Below are 22,167 nucleotides of genomic sequence, written 5' to 3'. Positions count from 1 at the left end.
CGCAAGTCAGAAGTAAATATCCCTCGATCGGAAAAACAACGAGTAATTACACATGTAAGAGGTTAGGGGTCAGAATGAAGGATTAGATGTAGCACAACTACAAAAGAAAACGGTTATTTGGATGGGCATCGCGACCATGATGAGGCCTCGTTTGGATTTGGAACGTTTGCAATATCAAGATGTGGAATTTAAATGGTCAGACGATGGTCAACTTCTGGGTATTTCCTTGACATCAAGACAATGAAAAGAAAGACAATGGAAAACAGCAAAAATAGTACTTGCAAGTCAGGTAGATGATATTGACTATCCTGTAAGGACACTTAAAAGCTTTATGGATCGCACGGCGAGCATATGAATGAACCTTCCCCCCCCCCTCTCCGCCCCAGGATCATACATTATTTCTGGCAGACGTGGAAAAAGTGGATCAGATCAGATCTGTCAACCCAGCGACCATTCGCATCATGGATACAACAAATGATACAAGACGCAGGCATTGACACAAGTATCCACAAAGCGCACTCACTGAGAGCAGCAGCAAGTACTTGGGAAGTAATGCATGGACATAACATTGAACAGGTGAAGAAGCATGCAAATTGGTCAAACAAATCAAACACCTTCGAGAGATATTACTTCAAACCGTTTAATAAATTTCAAGAAAGTCAATCCATAAACAACACCATTTTTTTCTGCAACGGAAAACAATACCACCTCATCAGAACCTGAAATGAAGGCAACAAGGATTGGAACAAGTATGCCTTCCAACCTTTACAGTTGCCGGAGTAGAAGGTGGGGATGAGGCGGTTGCCCGCTCTTCCGCTTTTAACTGGATTTCTTCGTTAATCTTTCTATCCCCAATAGAAACAAGAAAAAATGTTTAGGGTGCTTCAAGGATCCGAAGAAAGAGGACTCAGAAATAATTTTTTTTTTTATTATATATTAATCTGAAAATAAAGCGTGGCGTGAAAGAGCCTTTACTACCTCATGTCCACCTTCCACTCCGGCAACTGTAAGATTTTTTTTTTTAAAAAAAATAATAACTTGGGGGCTTATTAAAAAAAAGTATTGATGAAAACCAAAGAATCATTGGCCATTTTTAATTTTTTTATTGGCATGTAAGTGTATATACAAGCGTGAGAGAAAATGAGAAAGGCTGAAGTCAACTACTCGAAGAAATCATGGCAAGTTCTTTTACGATTTTTGTGGGGATCCACAAACTCATGAAGAAGACTAATATTGACAGACCTTGTTCATCTTTCTTTGGTGATCGAAGGAGAGAGAGGCTAGGCTTACATTGGCTCCAGAAGGCATTTATAACTTGAGCTAGTAATTGCAAGTTTTTGGGGGCAGCAGAAGACAGATATATCGTTTAATGATCTTGGAAACTGTATTTTACCGAGTTCAGTCATTGTGTATAGCCTATGATGGGGGGGGGTAATCGAGTCATATAAAACGAAACAGAGAAGCCTGTAGTAGGTCGAAATAAGAAATTCTGTATAGCTATCACAATGAAGCGTGCTTACCATAAATTTGAAAGCTAAATGAGGCATCTAAAAGGTGACTATCTAGGCATTCTTTGGTTAGATGGGTTAAACGTAAAAGAGTCGCTGCAAAGCGCTGCTTTGTCACATGTCGGCTGGATAATTTTCACCTTGCCAAACCCAAGATGGGCACCAACCTGTAACTGGTCGATCAATGTGATTGATGCGTCGGGTCTTAAAAGATTGTCCTCAGCTTGCTTCTTTAACCATCGTAAGAGCGTGTTTCTTTCATTATCGGAAACAATGGTAGATAATAGAGGGTCAAGATAGATAGTCCATAATTCTGATTCAGAGATATCAGTGACATCTACGATTGGATCTCTAGAGGGTTTTAAAATCCTACAGAAAGAAAATCCACGTTGGTATCAATCAACATATAAGAGTTATCGATGATACTTACAGCAATACAATGTCTATAATGGCTCTGCGTTTTTCGTAGTTTAAGGAACTGGAGAATAACAAAAGATCAGTGGTGATCTTACATACACTTTGAGCTTGATTTATTAAATGCTTCAAGATAGCAAGAGATGGTAGCTGATAGTATTCCAGAAGAAATGGTCTCGAAGGATGGCGATACTCAATACACCGTCGAATCATTTAATCAAGAAAATATTCTATATGTTGTCAAAATCAATGAAGATGGAAAAATTTCCTCTTGCTCCTGTTGTTAATTCAAGTTTAACTCGGCCGTATGCAAGCATATGTATTTATTGAAAAGACACATCAACGTTGAAGTTGAGGTTCTTTCAAGAGTGGAGACCTTGCTCTCCCAAGCATCCATTTCAGTTCTTGCTAATACTAGTGTCAATAATAATATTTTTGATAGTATTTCTTAAGGTATTGAACGTTCTATTTTGAAGAGAAACATTTAACTAGAGTTAGATTCTTTTCAACATCTCAAAAGAAGCATTACTGCAATCAGCGGCCATGACATTCTCGACAATGTCTATAAAAACCTAAATAAGACAGATAATTGACTCTGCTGATAACTCTAGAAGAATGGGGATACAAAGAATTCTAAATGATTAAATAGAGTACAAAGTAAACTATTCAGGGCATATGTGACCTATTTTGTGGATGTGTGATTTTTTATTTTTTGCTTTCGTCATTTGAGGGGGAATGCCGTTCTCACTGTATCAGGGCCACATTTCTTCACCATTGTAATTTTACACCCAGCCAGAGCGGACTGTTTTTCGGACACAGCGTTCAAAAGTCTGAAGTCAATAAAATTTACTAACCTTTTAAATAGTTTCTTTTTATGTCTGGAAATACAGAATGGGAACGTCTTTGGCAAGTTGTTCGTACAACGCCTGATGACTTTATCTCATGGGAGCAGCTAGTTCGCATCGCTGAAGCTGCCGAGATTACACCTACAAGCCCTCCTGAAAATATCACGAATCTCGAGCTTGTTTATGATCATTTCTTGGCCAAGTTTCCACTTTGCTTTGGATACTGGAAAAAATATGCTGACTGGGAAGGAATTGTACATGGTGATCAAGGAGCAGAAAGAGTAATAAAAAAATAGTATTCCAATTCAGCGTCCTGAAGACTAAAGCTTTTTTGTATAATACTTAGACTTTTGAACGAGGAGTAACCGCCATACATAATTCGATTGACCTTTGGAATCAGTATATTGACTTTAAAATGGCCAAATCAACAAACAACGAAGAAATCGAAAAGTAAAGAGGAAGAAAAAATGAAAAAGAGCGAATGCTATCGAAAAAGATGTTGATTTTTTCTTACTTTAGTTTATTTGAGCGCGCCTCCTTATGCATTGGACATGATTTCTTGGCCCATCCTTTTTGGGATAAATACATTGACTTTATCGCCAATCAGCTAGCTGACACTAAAAAATTACTCAAGCTGATGGACCGTATTGTTCTGATACCCATGCACCAATATGCTCGTTATTATGAAAAATGGAGAGAAATTCGTGCGAATACAAAGCCATCCGAGGCAGTAGACGACCTGACATTGAAGACATTCTATGCAGAGATTCAAGAAGAAAAGGGCAATTTGACGAATGAAGCCCTTGAACTAGCCCTGAGAGAAAAGTTGGATGCCCAAACAGCCAAAGTGTATAAAGAAACTCAGGAAGGCACCAACAAACGTTGGGTATACGAAGCAGAGATCAAGCGTTCCTATTTCCACATCAGACCCCTCGATCGGCTTCAACTTCAGAATTGGACTAAATACTTGGATTTTGAGGAAGCAGCCAATGACACAGCTCGTATTAAGGCACTGTATGAAAGATGCCTTGTACCATGTGTAAGATAGTATGCTATAGAACACTGTATACATGGTTTTCTAAATGATCATTTCTCTCAGGCACAGTATGAAGAGTTTTGGCTTCGTTATGGACAATGGTTAATTAAAAACGACCTTGTTGCAGAAGCTCAATCTGCTTATACGAGAGCAGCATATACATTTTTAAAAAGCGATAAAATTCACGTTAAACTTGCATTGGCACTGGTTCTTGAACAAGAAGAAAAAATAGACGAAGCAAGATCAACATATACATCCATTTTGACAACAAGTAAGAAAGGTTTTTACTATTGTTGACTGTTTACCAATTTACCTACATTTACGTGTAGTGCCTTCACACATTGAGAGCATCACCCATTATATCTACTTTGAACGCAGACAGAATGTAGATTCATTTGAAAACATCATTCAACAATATATCAACTCAGATTACTTTGATCTACCTGCAAGAGTTCTCTTCACTATTCAATACATTAAACATTTACAACAGGTTTGGTATTATCAAGTAAGATGGCGCAAGACTAAATTATAGCTTTAGATTGAAGAGACAGATAAAGCAAGAAGTATCTATGAATACTATTCTGTAACATATAGCACAAGCAAGTATTTTTGGATGAATTATATCAATTTTGAACTAGGGTTTTACGACAAAGAAGCTAATATGCGTATTATAAAAGTCTTTGAAAATGCAAGAAAATCTTTAACAACAGCAGAAGCGCAAAAAATCATTAATAACCGTTATAGGGAATATTTGTTGGAACGGGGTAATAACGTTCAATTACTTAACAAAATACCTTTCAATCCATCTACAGAACTTGTATCAGAAAAAATAGAGCAAAGTCCTTTGAAGCGTCCACTTGTTGAGAATGATGATCATCCTTATTCAAAACAGGCACGTTATGACTCATATTCTACTTTTGGTCAGCAACAACAGCAGCAGCAGCAGCAGCAGCAGCCTCAAGCTAATTATGCCACAAGTTATTATAACCAACAGTAATAAATCATGCACATATATAAAAAAAGATAGATCAAGATGAATCGGATAACGGCTTTTTTCTTTCTTTGTATAATAAACAAACATATAAAGTAAGAAAACATGGTTAGTGCTTTTCTTTTCTTTTTTTTTACTGTTTTTCTTTTTACTATTTGCATGATCTTACCTTCTTTACTTGTGATAATTAGATCAAAATAATTCGTGTGCTTAAAAACCAAAAGATGGTCATGATTCCTTTTTATGATTGCTTGTCAACAAGTAATACAAACGACATTTTAGGATAATCTCGTTGTGCTACATAATACAGCTTTATCATTGGACTTGACAAGAAAAGCTTGGGAAAAAAAAACAAATGATAGGTGTAGAAAATAAGTCAGCTAAATGAAAAGCTAAAAGTGAATTATGAGATGAGTAGTTTGTAAAGGAAAAGAGTATGTAAATAATAATCACAGGTTTCTATTGCTTTGTTAGGATTTAGATGTGTCTATATTTATCTTACCCGGAGTAAACATCCCTTTTGATTACCGCTGTGACTGACGCAAATGCATACTTAACAGACAGCCAGAATGAACTAAATAAAACACACGCGGCTTTTTCGCTTTTTTCTCAATTCCAATGAGACTTGCTCCAGCATCATTTCAAACTTCAAAAGCACAACTTAATCTTTATTACAAAGTAGACGGGGGAAAGAAGGTGATCAAGTACAAGAACGAATTGATCCCCTTTTCAACAGATGCCGTTCAAGTCACGACCCAAGCTCGTCCTCACACGGATAACAAAGGGGGCTATATACTCACGTTTACCATCAAGGCTTTAAAGCCAATCGAGTTGGCGCGATTTGAAGCTAGTTTTATGACTGACTTGCAAGATCAGCTCATGCTTGCTAATGGTTTTCAAAGTTGGAGTCAAGCAAGAGAATTCTCCAAAAACGACAAGATCCCGGCCATTCACTCTTCTATCGCTTGGTATACACAACTTAATCTTCAAGGGTAAATACAAAGAGAGAGAGAGAGAGAAATACAAATTAGGAAATGAGTATTAAAAAATCGTATAGGGATTATGATATCTTTCAGCATTCAGGAGAAAGAGGCTTTATTCACTCTAGTAGTTACACTCATTTTAGAGATACCAAAAATGTTGTTTCCTTCTTTGGATCCATCTCCGAACAGTACGGATACACTTATTTTATTGGTGACTTCAACAACAACCGACTGAATATCTACAAGGATGTGCTCGGAATGAGAATGGAACAAGGCCAAGAGATTGATCTCGTCCAGGTCTTTATTGCACAAGGCCTTGATGCGGAAGGTGCGATCTGGGACACGTATGCAGAGTTCTATCCTGATCGTAGGGTTCACCAAGGTCTCAGTCAACATGTGAATGGTTGGACGTCTTGGTACAACTATTATGGTGATGTGAGTGAGAGTATCATTAATGAGAATGTGGATGCCTTGAATCAGTATCAATACCCGATTGATATCTTTCAAATCGACGATGGCTTTCAAACGGCTATTGGCGATTGGCTTTCGATCAACCAAAAGTTTCCAAGTGGCATGAAGGCCGTGGCCAATAAGATCAAGAGTGCAGGATTCAAGGCGGGTCTGTGGCTGGCTCCTTATGCTGCTGGATTCAACAGTCGATTGGCAAAGGAACATCCAGATTGGTTGATTACTGACCCTGACACGAAAAAGCCTGTGGTTGCTGGACCCAACTGGGGAGGGTTTTATGCGATAAATATCTATCATCCTCAGGCACGCGCTTATCTAAAAGAAGTCTTTGATACCATCTTGCAAGATTGGGGATTTGATATGCTCAAACTTGACTTTTGCTTTGCTGCAGCCATGATTCCTCTTTGTGGAAAATCGCGAGGTCAAGTCATGTGGGAAGCAATGGAACTGATTCGAGACCTTGTTGGACCACAAAAACTTGTTCTTGGCTGTGGTGTACCCTTGGCCTGTGCGTTTAGAAAGGTAGACTATTGTCGTATTGGGTCTGATGTGGCACCCTGGTGGGAAGGTAAGGAGATGAAAGGAGGGTGAGTGTGAAGAGTAACATTGTTTGTAGATAGCAAATTGAAGTTGTTACATGTTCGAGAACGGGTATCAACAGCCAACTCACTTGTTTCAACCTTAAGCAGATGGACAATGTCTGACAGAATGTTTGGTAATGATCCGGACGTGATGATTTTACGCAACTTGAAGAACAAGCTGACATCGGATGAACGATATACGCTTTGTGTTCTAAACAATATCCTTGGTGCCCTTGTCTTTAGTTCAGATAATGTGGCCCTTTACAGCCAAGACGAACATCTGTTGTACGCAGCCACTTTTCCAAAAGTTGTGCCACACGTAAAGAGTGTACTAGAATTCAGACGAAATTGTTTCATGGTTCGATTCACAGTCAAACAGGGTTCGACAGTGTATCACTACACCACTTTTGCAAACTTGACTGAAGAAGAACAGATTATTTATTTACCAGAGTCCTCTAAAGAGACTCACTTGTTATTTGCCACAGACAACGAGATGCACATGACGTATGCTGATGAATCAGAAGCACTCTTTTATCATCCTTCCTCAGAGGCCAGACTGAAGGTACACGAGACCAAGACATTTTTACATATTCCAGAACCCTCTCAGAACAATCAGCTTATCCTCTTGGGTGCCACGAGCCACATTGTTCCTGGGGTTGAATTGGATGTGTTTGAAAGAGAAGGTGAAGATGTGAAGATTAAGTTTAGAAAAGAGAACTCGAGACGTCACAAAGTGTATTTCGCCCTCGGAAATTATTTGTATACCACTCGAGCTGCCGTTCCACCCGTTTGCAGGATCAATGGCAAACAAGCAGAACACGAATGGATCGCTGTGAAAGGAATTGGAGAAGGAAGACAGAAAAGTGAAGTTTTAGCGTTTACCATAGAACAATATTAATGATGAATAAAATGAATTTTATTTTATACAAATGCAATTATGAGTTAATAAGATGAGGTACTTTGGAAATAATTTTAAATGCGGTATGAAAAGGTGATCGTGGACTGGATGATGTTTGCTGAGATAAGTCATGATGATCAAGAGATAACTGATTGTCGTGATTGATACCACTTCTTCCGCTGATGTCGCCTGTTGGATAAGTAGGTACACGTGAAAGATGGTCAAGAGCGGTGTTGTAACTTGGGGGTGCTTGTACTTCATCATAAGAAGGAGGACTGAGATGTTCATTCCAGATATGCTCACGCGATGTAACCACCAGAGGCAATTCGAGAGTACAAAGTGTCAAATAGGGACCATCAGATCGTTTGTGCTTCTTGGGCTGATTGCGTTGATGACGGCTGATGTCTTTAATAGGAACCAATTCCTCTTGGCTGTTTGGAGAAAGATGATTGGAACGACTGATGGAAAAGAAGGAGGTGATTGAAGAAGTAGATGAGGATCGACTGAGACTAGGTGAGCTTGGGGCAGTACTGGGAGCAGAATGAGGAGGTGTTGAAGAAGGACTGCTGTGTTTTGTATCCATCTTTTCATCTTCAGAACACCATTCGGTATCAGTCAATTCTGTTTCATAACTTGATTCTTCATCCTCATCACGTATTGTATCTTCCAACATGATATTGACCACCAAAGCATGTGTGAGTTTTATCAAACGACTATTTAAATCAGCATTCACTCGAGGACAGAGACGAAAGAGAGCATTGTAATCAGCCTTTGCTTTTGGATCGTAATCAGATGCTTGATTAGGATAAAATGTGCTGTAACCAAGAGGAAAGAGATGATCTGTCTTGCTGATCACCGTATTCGCATAACTATCAGTCGTTCGATACTGTACACGCTCACGAAGAGCACAGGTCACTGCTCGAACCGATTGAGTCTCGGGTCTGGTCAACTGCATCTCAATGTTCAGTCGAATCAAGCCACCTTCACGATAAGCAATGCTAGGTGCTGTGGCAGAATATCTTAATTTGTTGGTGTGTTGAGTTCCTTTGTGAGTCTCTCGTATATCAGTCAGACAGTTGGAATCATTGAGTAAGCATCGTTTGATAGGGATATCACGAGATGCTTGGATATCATTCGCAAACATCGGTCGATAGATGGCAGCCTGCAGCCGATAACGAACATAGCCACGTTTACCGCGAAAACTAGCAGGTAAGTTGGATGGTAAATCAAAATGAAAGGGATAGGCATATTGACCAGGCATGAGCATGTGTATTAAGCCATCATCACCAAGAAAGTGAATGTCTTTTGAGTAGAGTGTTCTGGTCTCTGTACCTTCATTATTGGAAACACCGTAGCCTGTGCCCTTGATGTTCACCTTACAACGACCTTCTAACCAAACAATAAATCTTCTGATCTTGATCGGTTTATGAACAATCACAACACAGTTCCCACTCACTCTACATCCTTCTGATTCATCATGAGCTACACCACGCATAATACCATCAAAAGAAGAATCAAGTTCAAGTTGAATGATTGCATCTTCTTTATGTGTTAAGTGTGGCATTCAAAATGCAGTGAATCGGTTAATTGAGATTAAAAAGAGAGAGAAAAAAAAGAATAGAAACTCTTTTTTATATATAACATTGATTCGGATCGTCTCGTAAGGTTGATCATCATTTCATTGATTGTTATCGCGTTCAACTACCGCAGTTTTTTTATTATTATTTCACAAGTAGACAATCGGAACGATTTCCTCAATTGGTCTTGAATTTCTTTGATAAATATTCACTAACTTGTGCAACTAAATCCGCTTTGACCTTTTTGGGTTGAACACCATTTTCTTTTAAAAAATTTTTTAAAGAATCATTGGTAAGCTTGAAAATTTACGTTAGAATAAACAATTTTTTACGTCATGAAAATATCATTTACCTTTGTCAATTGCCCTTGCTCCCATAAATTTTCAACTGATTGACCTTCCAATTTCAATTTCTTGTAGCTATCACTCAAGTCTTGATCTATTACCTAATAATAATCATTTATTTTATCAGAAAAAAAAAATTTTTTTTTTCTTACCTTCCGCTTTTGACCTACAGCAAAAGATAATAATTCCTCTTCAGTGATGTTATCTAAGCCCACCTGTTCTTTGAAATTATCGATCACTGAAACCAATTCCTGTATTTTTTTTCAAGTCATTAATACATAATAAAATGAATAGACAAATGTACATTTTCAATCAGCTCATAATTGGGTATTATGGTATCTACTTCAGGCTCAAATTCAGTTTCAAGTGCAATAGTTTGAATCATGTTATTATGATTTCGAATATCTATCAAAGAGTTTATTATTTGCTTTACTATTGTCTGCATAATATTTACATGGATTTTCATATCTATTTGGATCAAATCCTTCTCTCATATACAGTTTATTAACGACCTCTTTGGCTGTTTCAATTGCTTCTTGATTCGCTACATAAACTCAGTTTAATAATAATAAAATGAAATTTTTTTTTTCTGTTTGTACGTTTCGGAGTTGAAAGAACAGGCAGAGAACGTATCTCGTCAGCATAAGGTAAAATGACCACTTGTAACCCTGGAGGTTCGATTTGATTTCCTTCTCGATCTTTACGTTCTTCCTATGGCCTCTGTAAGTATCTCTTCTTCTTCTTTTTATTATTATTACTTGAGGTATAAGAGCAGCAATCTTGGGTTGTGTATTTGCCCTTCTTGTAAAAGAACAGATTGCCATCTTTCGCTTTCTGATCATTCCAGATAACAAGGAAAAAAAAAGCTTACTACTATTTTCGTATTGCTATACAAACCTTAATACAACTATAGTGTTTATCCAATTTACTTTACTGTATCGTCTGGATAAATAAAATAAGGATGTGTAACTTGATAATGTGGTTCGAGCTCTTTGATATCCCTAAATCCCAATAATAAAATACCTATATTATATATGTTGGTTAATACTTAGATAGACATGGCTATACATAATTACCAGGTTCACTCAATGTCTGTATATCTTCAAGCTCCTTTTTAGAAAAGATTATTTTTTCTCCTCCATAATTGAAGGCATAGTCTATATCCATACGCGTCAAAGGTTGATTTGTATCCTATATAAAAGTGAATTATACAATAAACAGAGTTTGAACCATTAAACTTTACAACACAAATCCATCGTGTAGTTCCTATCGCTTCTTTCACTTCATCCTCTGCAGTATAAAAATATTTTGCAGTACTGATTCTTTGCTCAATGATCATATTATATCCTGTAACTCCGATGCTTAAATGATCAGATAGCTTCAACGGAAGATGGAATTGGGATCGACTCTTTGCCCTTTTCGATTTAACGATCGCTTCCAATTGCTCCAATTTTGGGTGACAAGAAAAGCTATCGGATGTTGGATCATCAAGTATTGCGTTATAAAATAAGGATGGATTAAATGGCTTGTTATCTTTCTGTAAACCAAATAATCGAATTTCAACTCCAGTGGTGATCAAATCCTTTGTTATTCTGTAAGTAATTTGACTGATGAATCATGATAATTACCTTTGCTCTTTGAACAGAACTTTGTCTTATTGCATCATTATTTTGGTGAGGATTATCGTTATTAGTGATCAAAAACATGCGCTTTGCTGAATATTTTGGTGCGCTAAACCTAATATCAGTCTTTGTTCTTTCCTCTTGTTTTTTTTTTTTACCTTCCAAAGAATGCATCAGAACACACCCAGAATAAATCACTCATAGGAAATTCCCAATCAATAGATCTATATTTATCATGTAATGTTGATATATCTGATATATGATATGTAAGTCATTCTATCGTTCTTTATAAATCATAGCATTTCTATAAAACATTCGTCTTCCTTTAGAAAAAGATCCGCATAGTTTTTGACATTTCCATGTGCGTAATTTTCTTTTTTGCGAATACGCATGTTTTATAGAAAAGTTGTTAACTATAGTTATTACTTTGAATAAAACCATCGATTTCTTTGATCCTTGACGCGTCAGGAATATCTATCGTTTGAAGTACATAAACAGATTCATTATCAGTTGCATTTTGCTTCTCGCGCTACAAGAAAAATAAGTCTTTTTGTTGTCGCTGAACATTAATATTTATTACTGTGCCAAATAAAACGATGCCGACTTGATCTGTAGGCTGATTTAATACTTTAGACAACATTGAAGATCGAATCTTTTCGAATGCTGACTTGACTGGAATATCTCCTTTTTCGTCTTTTATAAACATGGTGGGATTACAATCAATGACAAACAAGATACATTCTTTTTGATTGTACTTTTATAACATTGTCAATTCAATAATAATCAAAATTTGGGTTTCTTGTTACTTGTTCTGTGTCTTTCTCTTCTTGATCTTCTTCATTAAAAAAAGAGTTTCCGTCTTCTGTTGGTTCATATGTCATTTTTATGCTAAATAAAAGAAAAGAAAAAAAAAAAGGGTTGCAGGAAAGCATTCGAAGCAAGTCACTACAACTCTCCTTGATTTATCTGTCACGTCTATCTCAAGAGAGGAAATCAAGTGCTTTCGATCAATGTTATATAAGAAAGTCAACTTTTCTGGATGACATAAAAAGAAGTTTTTTTTTTTATCCTTAATTCTTAAACTTTTGTGCGCTCTACAGATTGATTTATATCGAGATAGAAAAGAAGCCAACACGGTGACAAGAAAAAAAAAAGAGTGCGAACGTTATTACTATTTCATCTAAATCCAACGAGAGATTCATATTTAGCAGCAGAGCAGACTAGTCAAGTTTCTTGTTAAAAATTTTGCTTGTCCAAAAAGAAGCCGAGAAATAAAAGAATATTTTTATTTACATGAAGTTTAGTGTTCTTGGTAAAAAGGATCAAACCAAGGATCATCGTTCTCTGGAGGTGGTGTGGTTGTCAAGTTCTGTAGTTGCCATAGCAAAAGCATCACAGTAGTGGACACGGTCGCTGCCACAAATATGGCCGCTGTTAATTTTTGCAAGAATGGCCCATGCTTTCGAAAGAATCTTTTTATGAATGATTGATTTTCGTTGTGTATAGAACATGATGGTATTGATTGATAAAGTGATTCATAGGATGGTGGTGGAAGGTCTTTGGGTATCAAATAAGAAGACATGCAAACAAAAAATAAATAAATGAATAAAAAAAAAAAAAAAAAAAAAAAAAAAAGAAAAAAAAATCGTATTCTTGCCTCTTTTTTTTTTTTTTTTTGCCTTCTTTGGCTGCCAAATCGGGTATTGAAATGAACCATAACAACAGTTGCAAAATAAACATTTTCTTCATTTAAAGGAATAAAGGAAGGCACGAAAGCTTTACGTTTTCTTTCTCTTTTTTTTTTCTTTCTTTCTATTCTCTTTAAAAATGAAGATATTTGGGATCCTTGGCTCCACATTGTTGTTTGCTGCTACAGTTTCTGCAAAATGGTGCGTCAATATGAATCAATACAAAAACACGTTTGATTACACAAACAAACTTCAAGAATTAATTGACCAAGCAAATAATTTAAAGTAACTTTCAGCATACAGGAATTATAGTATCTTTTAGCTTAATGTTTATCTTTAGACAACCTGTTGTTTATCTTGATGCTGGTGTATACTCTATTAATCCAAACAAGCCAATTCAATTAAAAGAAGGCGTCTCTCTTAAAGGCAGTCGTCACTTTCCCACTATTATCACTGTCATAGACAAGAATGAGAACGGTGCCATACAAAGTATAGAACAAACATAAAAAAAAATAGATTTCTTGACTCATCTTTTTCATAAATCAGTTGCTCCACAAAGTAATGGCTGGTCTATCCAAGATATTGTATTTGAAAATGTTCATATCGAATTGGAAGGTCAAAAGAATGATGATGAGGTTGCTATCCTCAGTAATTTATTTCTTAACGGTGGAAGGGGTGCTATCATTGCAAAGAATAGCGATAAACTGTACATTGGTAAATAAGTTGAATTAGAATGTGAATATTAAATAACCTCCTCCATCATAGACGGTAACATCTTTTTACGCGATGAAGCGCATGCTTCTACAGAGAAATTCGTTTCTTATAATACTACAAGTAACAATAATTTTCAGACGATACACACAGCCATGAATCCATTTAACCTATCTGATTAGATGCTGGTGTCATGTTTCAAACGCAGAAAAACAGTGTTATTTCCAACAATATCTTTGGGTAAGGGGAGATATGTCCATCAGACAAAGCAGTCTATAACATGAAAATCGTTAGGATGGACCTCCGTAAGATGGATGAATTACAACCTGCCATTCAAGGTTCTTTAAAATTACCCTACAATAACTTGAGATATATTCACAACTGTCTTGATCGAGGATTAAGCCTAGAACAAGGTTATCTCGCTTCAGGTGTTCAACTATACAATTCAAATGATATCACCATTAGACAAAATATTCTAGTAAAGATTGCATTATTCAAATATGCACTAACCAATTGTTGGTTTTTTTTTATTCTTCTTTGGTATTCTAGAACGCCACATTCCCAGATGTGAAGCATTTCACTCAAGATCATGGCATCAGTATTGTTGGTTCTAATCAAACTTATATCTATCAAAACTTTATAGCCGGTTGGCAAATTGCTGATTTTGGTGGTGCTGTTCGATTTACTTCTGCCGTAAGACATACGTCTTCAATTGATCCATTGACTGACGTTATCCATAGGTGGATGGTTATGTGATCTCAAACTATCTTGCGAACACGGGTATCATGATGTACGCTGCTGTTCACGCAGACTATTTACAAGTGACCAACATGATCATTCACAACAATTTTCTGTATCGTTTCCTTGGTTCTGAAATGTCACCCCCTCCACCCCTTGGGGGTTGGCTTTATGAAGGCATTACTTTTTATGATTTCTATACTGCTCGTAGGAATTATACAAGCAAGGTTCCTATCTGGGATAGTTCTGTTTCCATCTCTCCTTATGGTTGGCATATCGTTATCTCTGGTAACAAATTTGGTGCGATCGAAGGTCTTGATCCCAACGTGATTAGCTTGGGTAATCTTGATCCTAGAGAAGGCCTTGTGGATAGCAAGAATTGTTATGTCACTGAACCCCTTGAATTCGATCCAAAGACGCATGACCATTCTGTTCCCTTGCTGTGGCGTCAAATGTATGACGATGAGCGTATCAGTAAATATGGCAGTAGGATACCCAAGGTAAAGAAAAAGAAAAAGAGAGACGAGGTATGAAAAGATTGACATTTTGATTTTGTAGAAAACGCAAAGTCATACAACACAAGATTTACATAATGAAATTCCTGCACCACTTCGTGATTTGCCAATTCCGGATTATTGGAAAGTATTTACTCTCAAGAACAATACTGTTTCAATGATATCTCCCGATACACCTTGCTTTGCCTAACCATCTATTTATTGCTCTACTTTTGTCTCTTTTGTTAAAGAGAGCATTTGATAATTTATAATAAACACAATCATTTATTTATTCACAAAATACATATAAAATGACTGAATAACCATCTTCGAATTTTTATTTATTATGAATTATCAAATGAATCTTGAAGAAAGGAAAGATAGAAAAGAGAAAGCCTTTGAGTTGCATCTACAGGGAGAGCAAGACCAGAATGACGCGTGCCTATTTTGGCGACAGTCTTGTAGTAAATAAAGATCATTTACTTCAAGGAATTGGATAAATTCCAAATGTAAAACCAATGCCATGAAAGTATTAAAAACGGAAGATGTGTTTAACATGAACAAAAAAAAAAGGAATATTGATAGATAAAATATTGCTTAAGTAAGTCCTTCCATAGTAATAAAAAAAAAACGCGATTTTGTTCAAATAAATCTGTTGATTAAGATATGAAAAAACCACAGATTGGTATTATAAACATAATTGCTTTTTACAAATACCCGTGAGACATACAATTAAAAAATTTGGTTTTTTTATCTTTGAAAAACAGTGTGTGTTCTAACAGTATTTTATGAATTCCAAAGACTATTCTTGGGTTCACTTTTTTTTTTCTTGGTCCAATGTGCTTCTTTAAAAACACCAATAATTGAAATCCAAAACTTCTATCACGAGTTTTATAATCATGTATACATTGAAATGATATCCTAAATCAAGTTCCGACCAAAAATTAAAAAACATAAACTGGTGCTTATGATTGCACAAAGAGAAGTGTATGAGGTTTCATGCCTTTTCTTTTCCAAGATATTTTAAGTAACAAAAAAGCGCTAAAAGCATGTGTCAAAGCTATGGAGAAAGAAAGATATAAATAGTGATGTTGTACACTTCATTTCCCCATATCGGTTGGGTTCAAAAATGTGCCTTTTAACCCTATCAATACAAAAAGTTGGCATTGTTTATATTTATAAACACCCATTGAAATTGAGCTTTTAGAGAAAAAAGTATTAGATTACATGCCACGACTTGTTTGATAGGATGAATACACTAACAAATTATTGGATTAAAAGAAGTTCAAACTAAGTTTCAATTATAAAAAATAATATGAGTTGAATATGGAAATAAATTGTTTATTTTAAGAGAAGTAGAATAAGCTACATACTATTATCTTCAGTAACTTACATGTGTTACTTATTTTAGACAGTACATCGCAATTCTTGGCGTTCCTCTTGTAACTGTGTTTATCTTTCAATGGGAATAAGGGTAGCTTAGAAAAAAAGTATTGTAGTACCTAATGATTATTTAAAAAAAATAGAAATCTTGAGCTCACACATTTTTAACAATTGCTCAAGTTTTATGAACGTAGAACATTGCTCATTGCTTATTTTGTCAGAGTAAATGCAAGAGGGATTGAGGATAAGAACAATCATTAAATCAGGCTTTTTAATGTTCATAGTGGTAAGTAATAAACTTCTCTTAACAAAGCATTAAAAAAATCCCTCGATTGGAGTGCTCCAGTAGGAGCTTAAAATGTTGAATATAAGCAACTGATTTGTTAATAAGAAAGCTATCTGCAGAGTGTTGCAGAATGCTGCAATGGTATAACTTCTTTTTGATCTACAGAGAATAGGAAAAGGGAAAGCAGATGCTTTATTAATAGTTAATTTTTATCAAACACACGTACACACCATTGTGTCTTTTCATATAATTTTGCAATATTCTTCCATTCTCTGTGACACCCATCGCACCTGAAACCGTTCATTTGTCCTTGATTTACATATTACTTGATCAAAAAGCACACACGAGGGAATCATCACTAAGCAAACCTTCCTAGAGCCAATGTTACTGAAATTTCTCTCATTACTATCTCTAATGCCAAATAGTTTGTCTCAAAAAGTCAGTTTATAATTTAAAAAAAAAGGGTCCGCCATAATATCTCACAGATTTCTGTACACGTGTAACATTAGTTTATTTATAAAATAAACCTTCTTTTTTTGTGCAAGTAATTTATTTCTTTTTTCCTATTTTTTTTTTTAATATAAAGAAATGCATCTTTCTGGAAGTGGTATTGTTGCAAGTCTTTTTTTAGTTGCCACTTCGTTTGTAAACGCTGCTTCTAACAATAGTGGCGACCACCCTTTAACAACCATTAAAAGCCAAGATAACTTCTGTATCTTCCTTCCTCCCAAACCAGGACTTGAAGTTGCTGTGAATGAAAACAATGGTATTCCATTCTGTTTCAACAAGAATGCTGTTCCCAAGGCTACTGTATTCCCCACAGGTAGAAAAAATAGACATTAAAAGATCCTGGCAGTAATTAACAATGAGTTCTATAGGATTTATTACCACAGCACATTATTTAAAGACAAGCAAATATGTACAAGTAACTGGATTCTTTGATCGTTCGAAATATAAGCTTAGTGAATCCGATGGTGGAGGACAATATGATAACCATGCCAAGGGTAAACCTGTTGGAGCACAATGTGAAGGATACAATTACTTTGTCAATTTGATTGAACCAGACATTGAAAGATTCTGTATACGTTGTTGTAAAGATAAGGTACGAGTGTATTTCCAAAAGTAAAACAAAGCATTTCTAAAATAGGTTAAATTATAGGCTGATTGTAATACAGGAAGGTCCGGCTATGGCTGTCTTCGTGTTATCTCTGGTGATTATACAAGAGACAATAACATGGTTAGCAATTCTACCAGCAGTAAAAAGAAATCACACAATCACTCCAACAGTAACTTCAACAGCGTCTTGGCTGAATTGGATGAACTTCCAACAACTGCTACACACATGAATGAAGATGACAGTGACAATACTGCTTTGGATGAATTGAGCGATCTCACCAACAATGAAAGCAGCTTCACTTCTGTTACTGAAAAAATCTCTAGTGAGATTGAAACTTTGAAGACTGAATTATCCAATGAAGGATCTGTTGACCAAGTCAAGTCAGAATGGGCAACCTTTACTTCTCAATTATCTCAGGATTATCCTGATGTTGCTACTGAAATTAGCAAGTTAAACGCAATCTCATCTGCTTTAACAACCTCCGATCAATGGAGCACGTTCTTTGATTTGGTTTCCAGCAAACTTGAAGAACTTGATAGTGCGACTGCTACAGCAACCACAGAATCCTCTGCTACTCTTACTCATACTAATACACAAGAAGAATTAGATTGGTTATATAATCACCGTGAAAGCCATGATAACCAAGCAACTTGGTAATTTATAAGTCATGTTGCATATAGTAAGAGTTGGAAATAAACATCTTTTTTTTCTTTTCACAGTTATCGAGGCGGCGATGGTCATAGATGTAGCTTTTATTAAGATTAATCATCCTTATCTCTATTAATGACTAATGAATAACAACATGGATAATAAACTATAAGTATTAAAAGAAAGAAAATAACTAATGCTCTTCAATTGGGTAACATATTGCATTTGTTCAAGGAAAAAATACTTTAACCAGGCTTTTAATTCTTATTTCTGTGTCCTCACAGTCAAAAATGTAATCAAACAAGTAAAAACAAAAAAAAAAGACTTCTATCCAAGATTAAGTTCTAGGCAGACTAGTCCCGGACTTTGGTCATTATTGACATTGCTGCAAAACAAGGTGCTAGCATATTCACATTATGGCTAGCACCTCGTGTCTTGGTTTATAAGTCTTGTGGAGAAAGAGGACAGGGCTTTGTCAAAAGATGGTGTTAGTCATCGTGCTAACGTTCTTATATACAGTGATGAAAAGAAACATACTTAATTTTGGAGAGAAAATAGAGTTGGCCAGATTGAAAGAAAGAGGTGCTAGTGTTATGTCTTGGAGAAAAAAATAGAAGAGTAAGCATCGAGATTAAGGATGTTTGGCGAGCGGTATGCAAGGCAAATACCAAGCCATGATTGATACTCTCGAAAGATAATTCTTCAATGTATTTAAAGTAGAAAAAATAAACTATACGTTAAAAGCAGCGACGTATTGAACTCAAGGCTTTCTTGTCTGTCAGAGTTCAATCTCTTTTGATCAATGTGGTCGTATAAAACATGCAAATAAATATATCTCATGTCTGGACCATGAATGTTCTACTTTATAGAACAAAAGTCCACTTCTAGTAAATATAAAAAGCATGCAATTTATGACAAATAAAAATCATTAACAAGTTTGAAGGACACATTTAGTAAGGTCTAGCTGTTGTTAAGAATGTATTAGTCTTCCTTGATATCAATTGATACTGAAACAAAAAGAAAAAGGAAGTTGTTATCATGTTTAATAGTCTGTGGATAGTGAAACCATGTTTGTTTACACAAAAAGCAAATTAATACAGAATTTTTTTTAGAATTGTTAACACCAAGTACGTGGCCTTGATCAATTCAGGACACCACTACAGCCGAATAACTAAATAACATATGATCTTACTGCAATTCAATCGATGCTGTTTTATTAGAAAATCAAAAAAGAATAACAAAAGAGCTGCCGCGTTTTGTTTGTTTTTCATACTTTCTCATTTGAAGTTTCTTTTTTCTCCGAATAGCTGTGTCTGCTGTTAATGCTCTGTATGTTCTTTACTGTTTTTAATATTTATGAGAAAAGGTGAGCATATCCATATACATCGATCAAACATGATTTCTTGTTTTTCTAAATAACAAACATTAGAAAGATAAAATATTACTGCTTTATTTGCTTTATCAATAAAGTAATTTCATGCTTACTATTATTGTCTTTTGTTTTAGTTTTACGGGGTAATAACTAGGGCAATTTTATTCTTTTTGCCCCAAATTAACTTGACAATAATAATAGCGGGTGATTTTTTGATTTGGTAAAAAAAAAATACGCAACCGTCAGTCAGGTATTTTGGAGAATTGATTTATCCTTCACGTAACACCACCCAGAACGATAAACAAACAAAAAAATTGAAAAAGGAAATAAAAAACAAACAAGTAATCTTATTCACAGAGAAATGAATGATAATTCTTTTTAAGGAGAAGAAAAGATAGTGAAACACCCTATTTTTTAAGGAGCTTTCAAAAAAATATTTATGATCTATGGTTTAACAAATTGTAAGTTTATTATTGTACATAAATTCTATTTACTTTCTTGTATTCTTCATTTCCTTCTCTTTACTTGGAAATGTCCTCAGAAAACAGTCTACAGAAACCAGCACCGGCAGTATTAAAACGAGGAGAATCAGATTTAAGCAAAAATGTAGAATATATGGATGACGAACTATTGTTAGCAAGCTTAGGATACAAGCAAGACTTGAGTCGTCAATTATCCATGTTTTCAAACTTTGCTCTTTCATTTGGCTGTTGCTCTGTATTAAGTGGTCTGCTACCAGTAGGAAAAAGAGCTTATGATTACTCGTTAAATATTTATAAAACACCCTCTGTAGATGTGGGGCACAGCTTTACAAACCGGAGGAACTTCAGTTACTATTTGGGGATATCTAGTCGTTGCTATACTCACTTTAACGGTCGGATCCAGCTTAGCAGAAAGTAAAAAGACGAAAACAAAAGAAAGCATGAATTAATAGAAATTTCTTAAACAAAAAAAAAAAAATAGTTTGTAGTGCATTTCCAACCACAGGTGGTTTGTATTTTTGGACAGCGCAGTTATCAGATTCAGAATGGGTTCCGTTCATGTGTTGGATAGTTGGTAAGGATCCTTAACCTACTTTTTTCCCTGGTGATATTAAAGCTGTCCTTTATATAGGTTATTTCAATTGGTAAAAAGAGAGAGCGTTCATAAAGAAAACGAGATGATAACATTTTTAATTGCAAAAAGGCTAAGTCTTTCTGTTGCTATATGTGCAGGCGATCTTGGAATGGCAGAATTTTTAGTGTCAGCGGTTTCATTAAACAACTCAAACTTCCAAACTACGCCTGCTATAACATATGCTGTCTTTATTGCCATCCTGATCATCCATGGATTCTTGAATACTCTTCCAGTTCGTTATACGGGAATGATAAATAATGTGTCTGTTTGGTGGCATATGATAGGTACCTTGTTTATCATCGTGGTTGGACTACTGCTCACTCCTAATAAGCCCTCAGCTTCATTTGCTCTTGGTCAAGTTTATAATAACACTGGATTTAATTCAACTGGATACGTCTGGTTACTTGGCCTATTGCAATCCCAGTTTACCTTGAATGGGTATGATACAGCAGCACATGTAAGCGAGGAAACAAAGTCTGCTCAGCGTGGATCGCCTATGGGCATTGTCATGGCAATTGCTGTTTCAGCTGTCACAGGCACTGCGCTTATGATTGCATGCGCATTTATGATACAAGACTTTGAAAGACAGATTTTGAATACGAGTATGACAATGCCAATCACTCAAGTGTTTTTAGACAGTACAGGTATAGGTTGGACCAACTGGTTTCTCGTCATTGTTCTCGTTGCTATGTTTTTTGCGTAGGTTGAAAAAGCATTGTGCTTTTTTTTGTTTTTTAAACTTTTATTTATTATAGAAATGCAGCTGTTGTTGTAGGATCTTCTCGTCAAACGTATGCTTTTGCAAGAGATGGCGCTATGCCTTTTTCAAAATGGTTAACAAAGTTGACAGCTTCCAAAGTACCGGCAAATGCAGTTTGGTTTAATATCATTTTCTCTGCTATATTAGGAATACTTTATATATTCAGTGATGTTGCTTTTGAAACGATCGTTTCTATCAATACTATTTCTGCCAATATTTCTTACTTCATTCCTATCTGGTTACGTATCACGATGGCTAGAAAGAGATTCGGAAAAGGTCCATACAACATGGGTCGCTATTCTGTTCCATGCGGTAAAGGGCTTTTTAGATATACATTAAAATTAAAAGTCTTGACATTTTCTTAGGTATTATCGCTTGTTTTTGGATACTTTTCACTTCTGTCTTATTTATTTTACCTACTGTGAGTATATACATTATTTATAGAATAGAGAGAAAAAAGCTAAAGATTTTTCAACACTAGCAATACCCTGTTACGCCACAAAATATGAACTTTGCAATTATTCCGTTTGCATTTGTAATTGGATTATCTACTTTGGCTTACTTGATTTCAGGCCGCAAATGGTTTA

General features: G+C 35.6%; 8 protein-coding genes across 8 annotated transcripts; 5 read left to right on the top strand and 3 right to left on the bottom strand.

Moving 5' to 3' along the window:
- Positions 1–1,558: 1,558 nt before the first annotated feature.
- Positions 1,559–2,135, bottom strand: RO3G_04888 (uncharacterized protein; the record flags this gene model as incomplete). The annotated part of the gene is made up of 2 exons (XM_067659478.1): positions 1,559–1,877; positions 1,939–2,135. The coding sequence occupies 2 exons, from the start codon at positions 2,133–2,135 to the stop codon at positions 1,559–1,561; spliced, it is 516 nt and encodes a 171-aa protein (XP_067515579.1).
- A 661-nt stretch (positions 2,136–2,796) lies between these two features.
- On the top strand, positions 2,797–4,436 carry RO3G_04887 (uncharacterized protein; the record flags this gene model as incomplete). The annotated part of the gene is made up of 6 exons (XM_067659477.1): positions 2,797–3,048; positions 3,114–3,217; positions 3,287–3,806; positions 3,867–4,074; positions 4,133–4,308; positions 4,398–4,436. 6 exons carry the CDS (start codon positions 2,797–2,799, stop codon positions 4,434–4,436), a joined length of 1,299 nt encoding a protein of 432 aa, XP_067515578.1.
- Positions 4,437–5,412: 976 nt separating this feature from the next.
- Positions 5,413–6,836, top strand: RO3G_04886 (uncharacterized protein; the record flags this gene model as incomplete). The annotated part of the gene is made up of 2 exons (XM_067659476.1): positions 5,413–5,786; positions 5,852–6,836. The coding sequence occupies 2 exons, from the start codon at positions 5,413–5,415 to the stop codon at positions 6,834–6,836; spliced, it is 1,359 nt and encodes a 452-aa protein (XP_067515577.1).
- A 925-nt stretch (positions 6,837–7,761) lies between these two features.
- RO3G_04885 (uncharacterized protein) lies at positions 7,762–9,288 on the bottom strand (the record flags this gene model as incomplete). The annotated part of the gene is made up of 1 exon (XM_067659475.1): positions 7,762–9,288. The coding sequence occupies one exon, from the start codon at positions 9,286–9,288 to the stop codon at positions 7,762–7,764; it is 1,527 nt and encodes a 508-aa protein (XP_067515576.1).
- Positions 9,289–9,478: 190 nt separating this feature from the next.
- On the bottom strand, positions 9,479–12,148 carry RO3G_04884 (uncharacterized protein; the record flags this gene model as incomplete). The annotated part of the gene is made up of 15 exons (XM_067659474.1): positions 9,479–9,598; positions 9,654–9,746; positions 9,798–9,896; positions 9,950–10,050; positions 10,079–10,189; positions 10,404–10,479; positions 10,517–10,532; positions 10,575–10,668; positions 10,722–10,836; positions 10,889–11,227; positions 11,274–11,382; positions 11,426–11,519; positions 11,694–11,796; positions 11,848–12,021; positions 12,074–12,148. 15 exons carry the CDS (start codon positions 12,146–12,148, stop codon positions 9,479–9,481), a joined length of 1,719 nt encoding a protein of 572 aa, XP_067515575.1.
- Positions 12,149–13,094: 946 nt separating this feature from the next.
- Positions 13,095–15,109, top strand: RO3G_04883 (uncharacterized protein; the record flags this gene model as incomplete). Its single annotated transcript, XM_067659473.1, has 9 exons — positions 13,095–13,240; positions 13,296–13,444; positions 13,502–13,669; positions 13,721–13,789; positions 13,849–13,906; positions 13,961–14,144; positions 14,216–14,359; positions 14,407–14,904; positions 14,963–15,109. The coding sequence occupies 9 exons, from the start codon at positions 13,095–13,097 to the stop codon at positions 15,107–15,109; spliced, it is 1,563 nt and encodes a 520-aa protein (XP_067515574.1).
- Positions 15,110–17,155: 2,046 nt separating this feature from the next.
- Positions 17,156–18,341, top strand: RO3G_04882 (uncharacterized protein; the record flags this gene model as incomplete). Its single annotated transcript, XM_067659472.1, has 3 exons — positions 17,156–17,390; positions 17,446–17,669; positions 17,727–18,341. 3 exons carry the CDS (start codon positions 17,156–17,158, stop codon positions 18,339–18,341), a joined length of 1,074 nt encoding a protein of 357 aa, XP_067515573.1.
- Positions 18,342–20,731: 2,390 nt separating this feature from the next.
- On the top strand, positions 20,732–22,029 carry RO3G_04881 (uncharacterized protein; the record flags this gene model as incomplete). The annotated part of the gene is made up of 4 exons (XM_067659471.1): positions 20,732–20,760; positions 20,890–21,519; positions 21,576–21,892; positions 22,025–22,029. 4 exons carry the CDS (start codon positions 20,732–20,734, stop codon positions 22,027–22,029), a joined length of 981 nt encoding a protein of 326 aa, XP_067515572.1.
- Between the last annotated feature and the right edge of the window lie 138 nt (positions 22,030–22,167).

The sequence above is a fragment of the Rhizopus delemar genome, genomic scaffold (assembly GCF_000149305.1).
Source record: "Rhizopus delemar RA 99-880 supercont3.3 genomic scaffold, whole genome shotgun sequence".
In the NCBI taxonomy this organism is placed as follows: domain Eukaryota; kingdom Fungi; phylum Mucoromycota; class Mucoromycetes; order Mucorales; family Rhizopodaceae; genus Rhizopus; species Rhizopus delemar.
The sequence above is the reverse complement of the archived record's forward strand: the minus strand, read 5'-3'. Positions and strand labels throughout refer to the sequence as shown.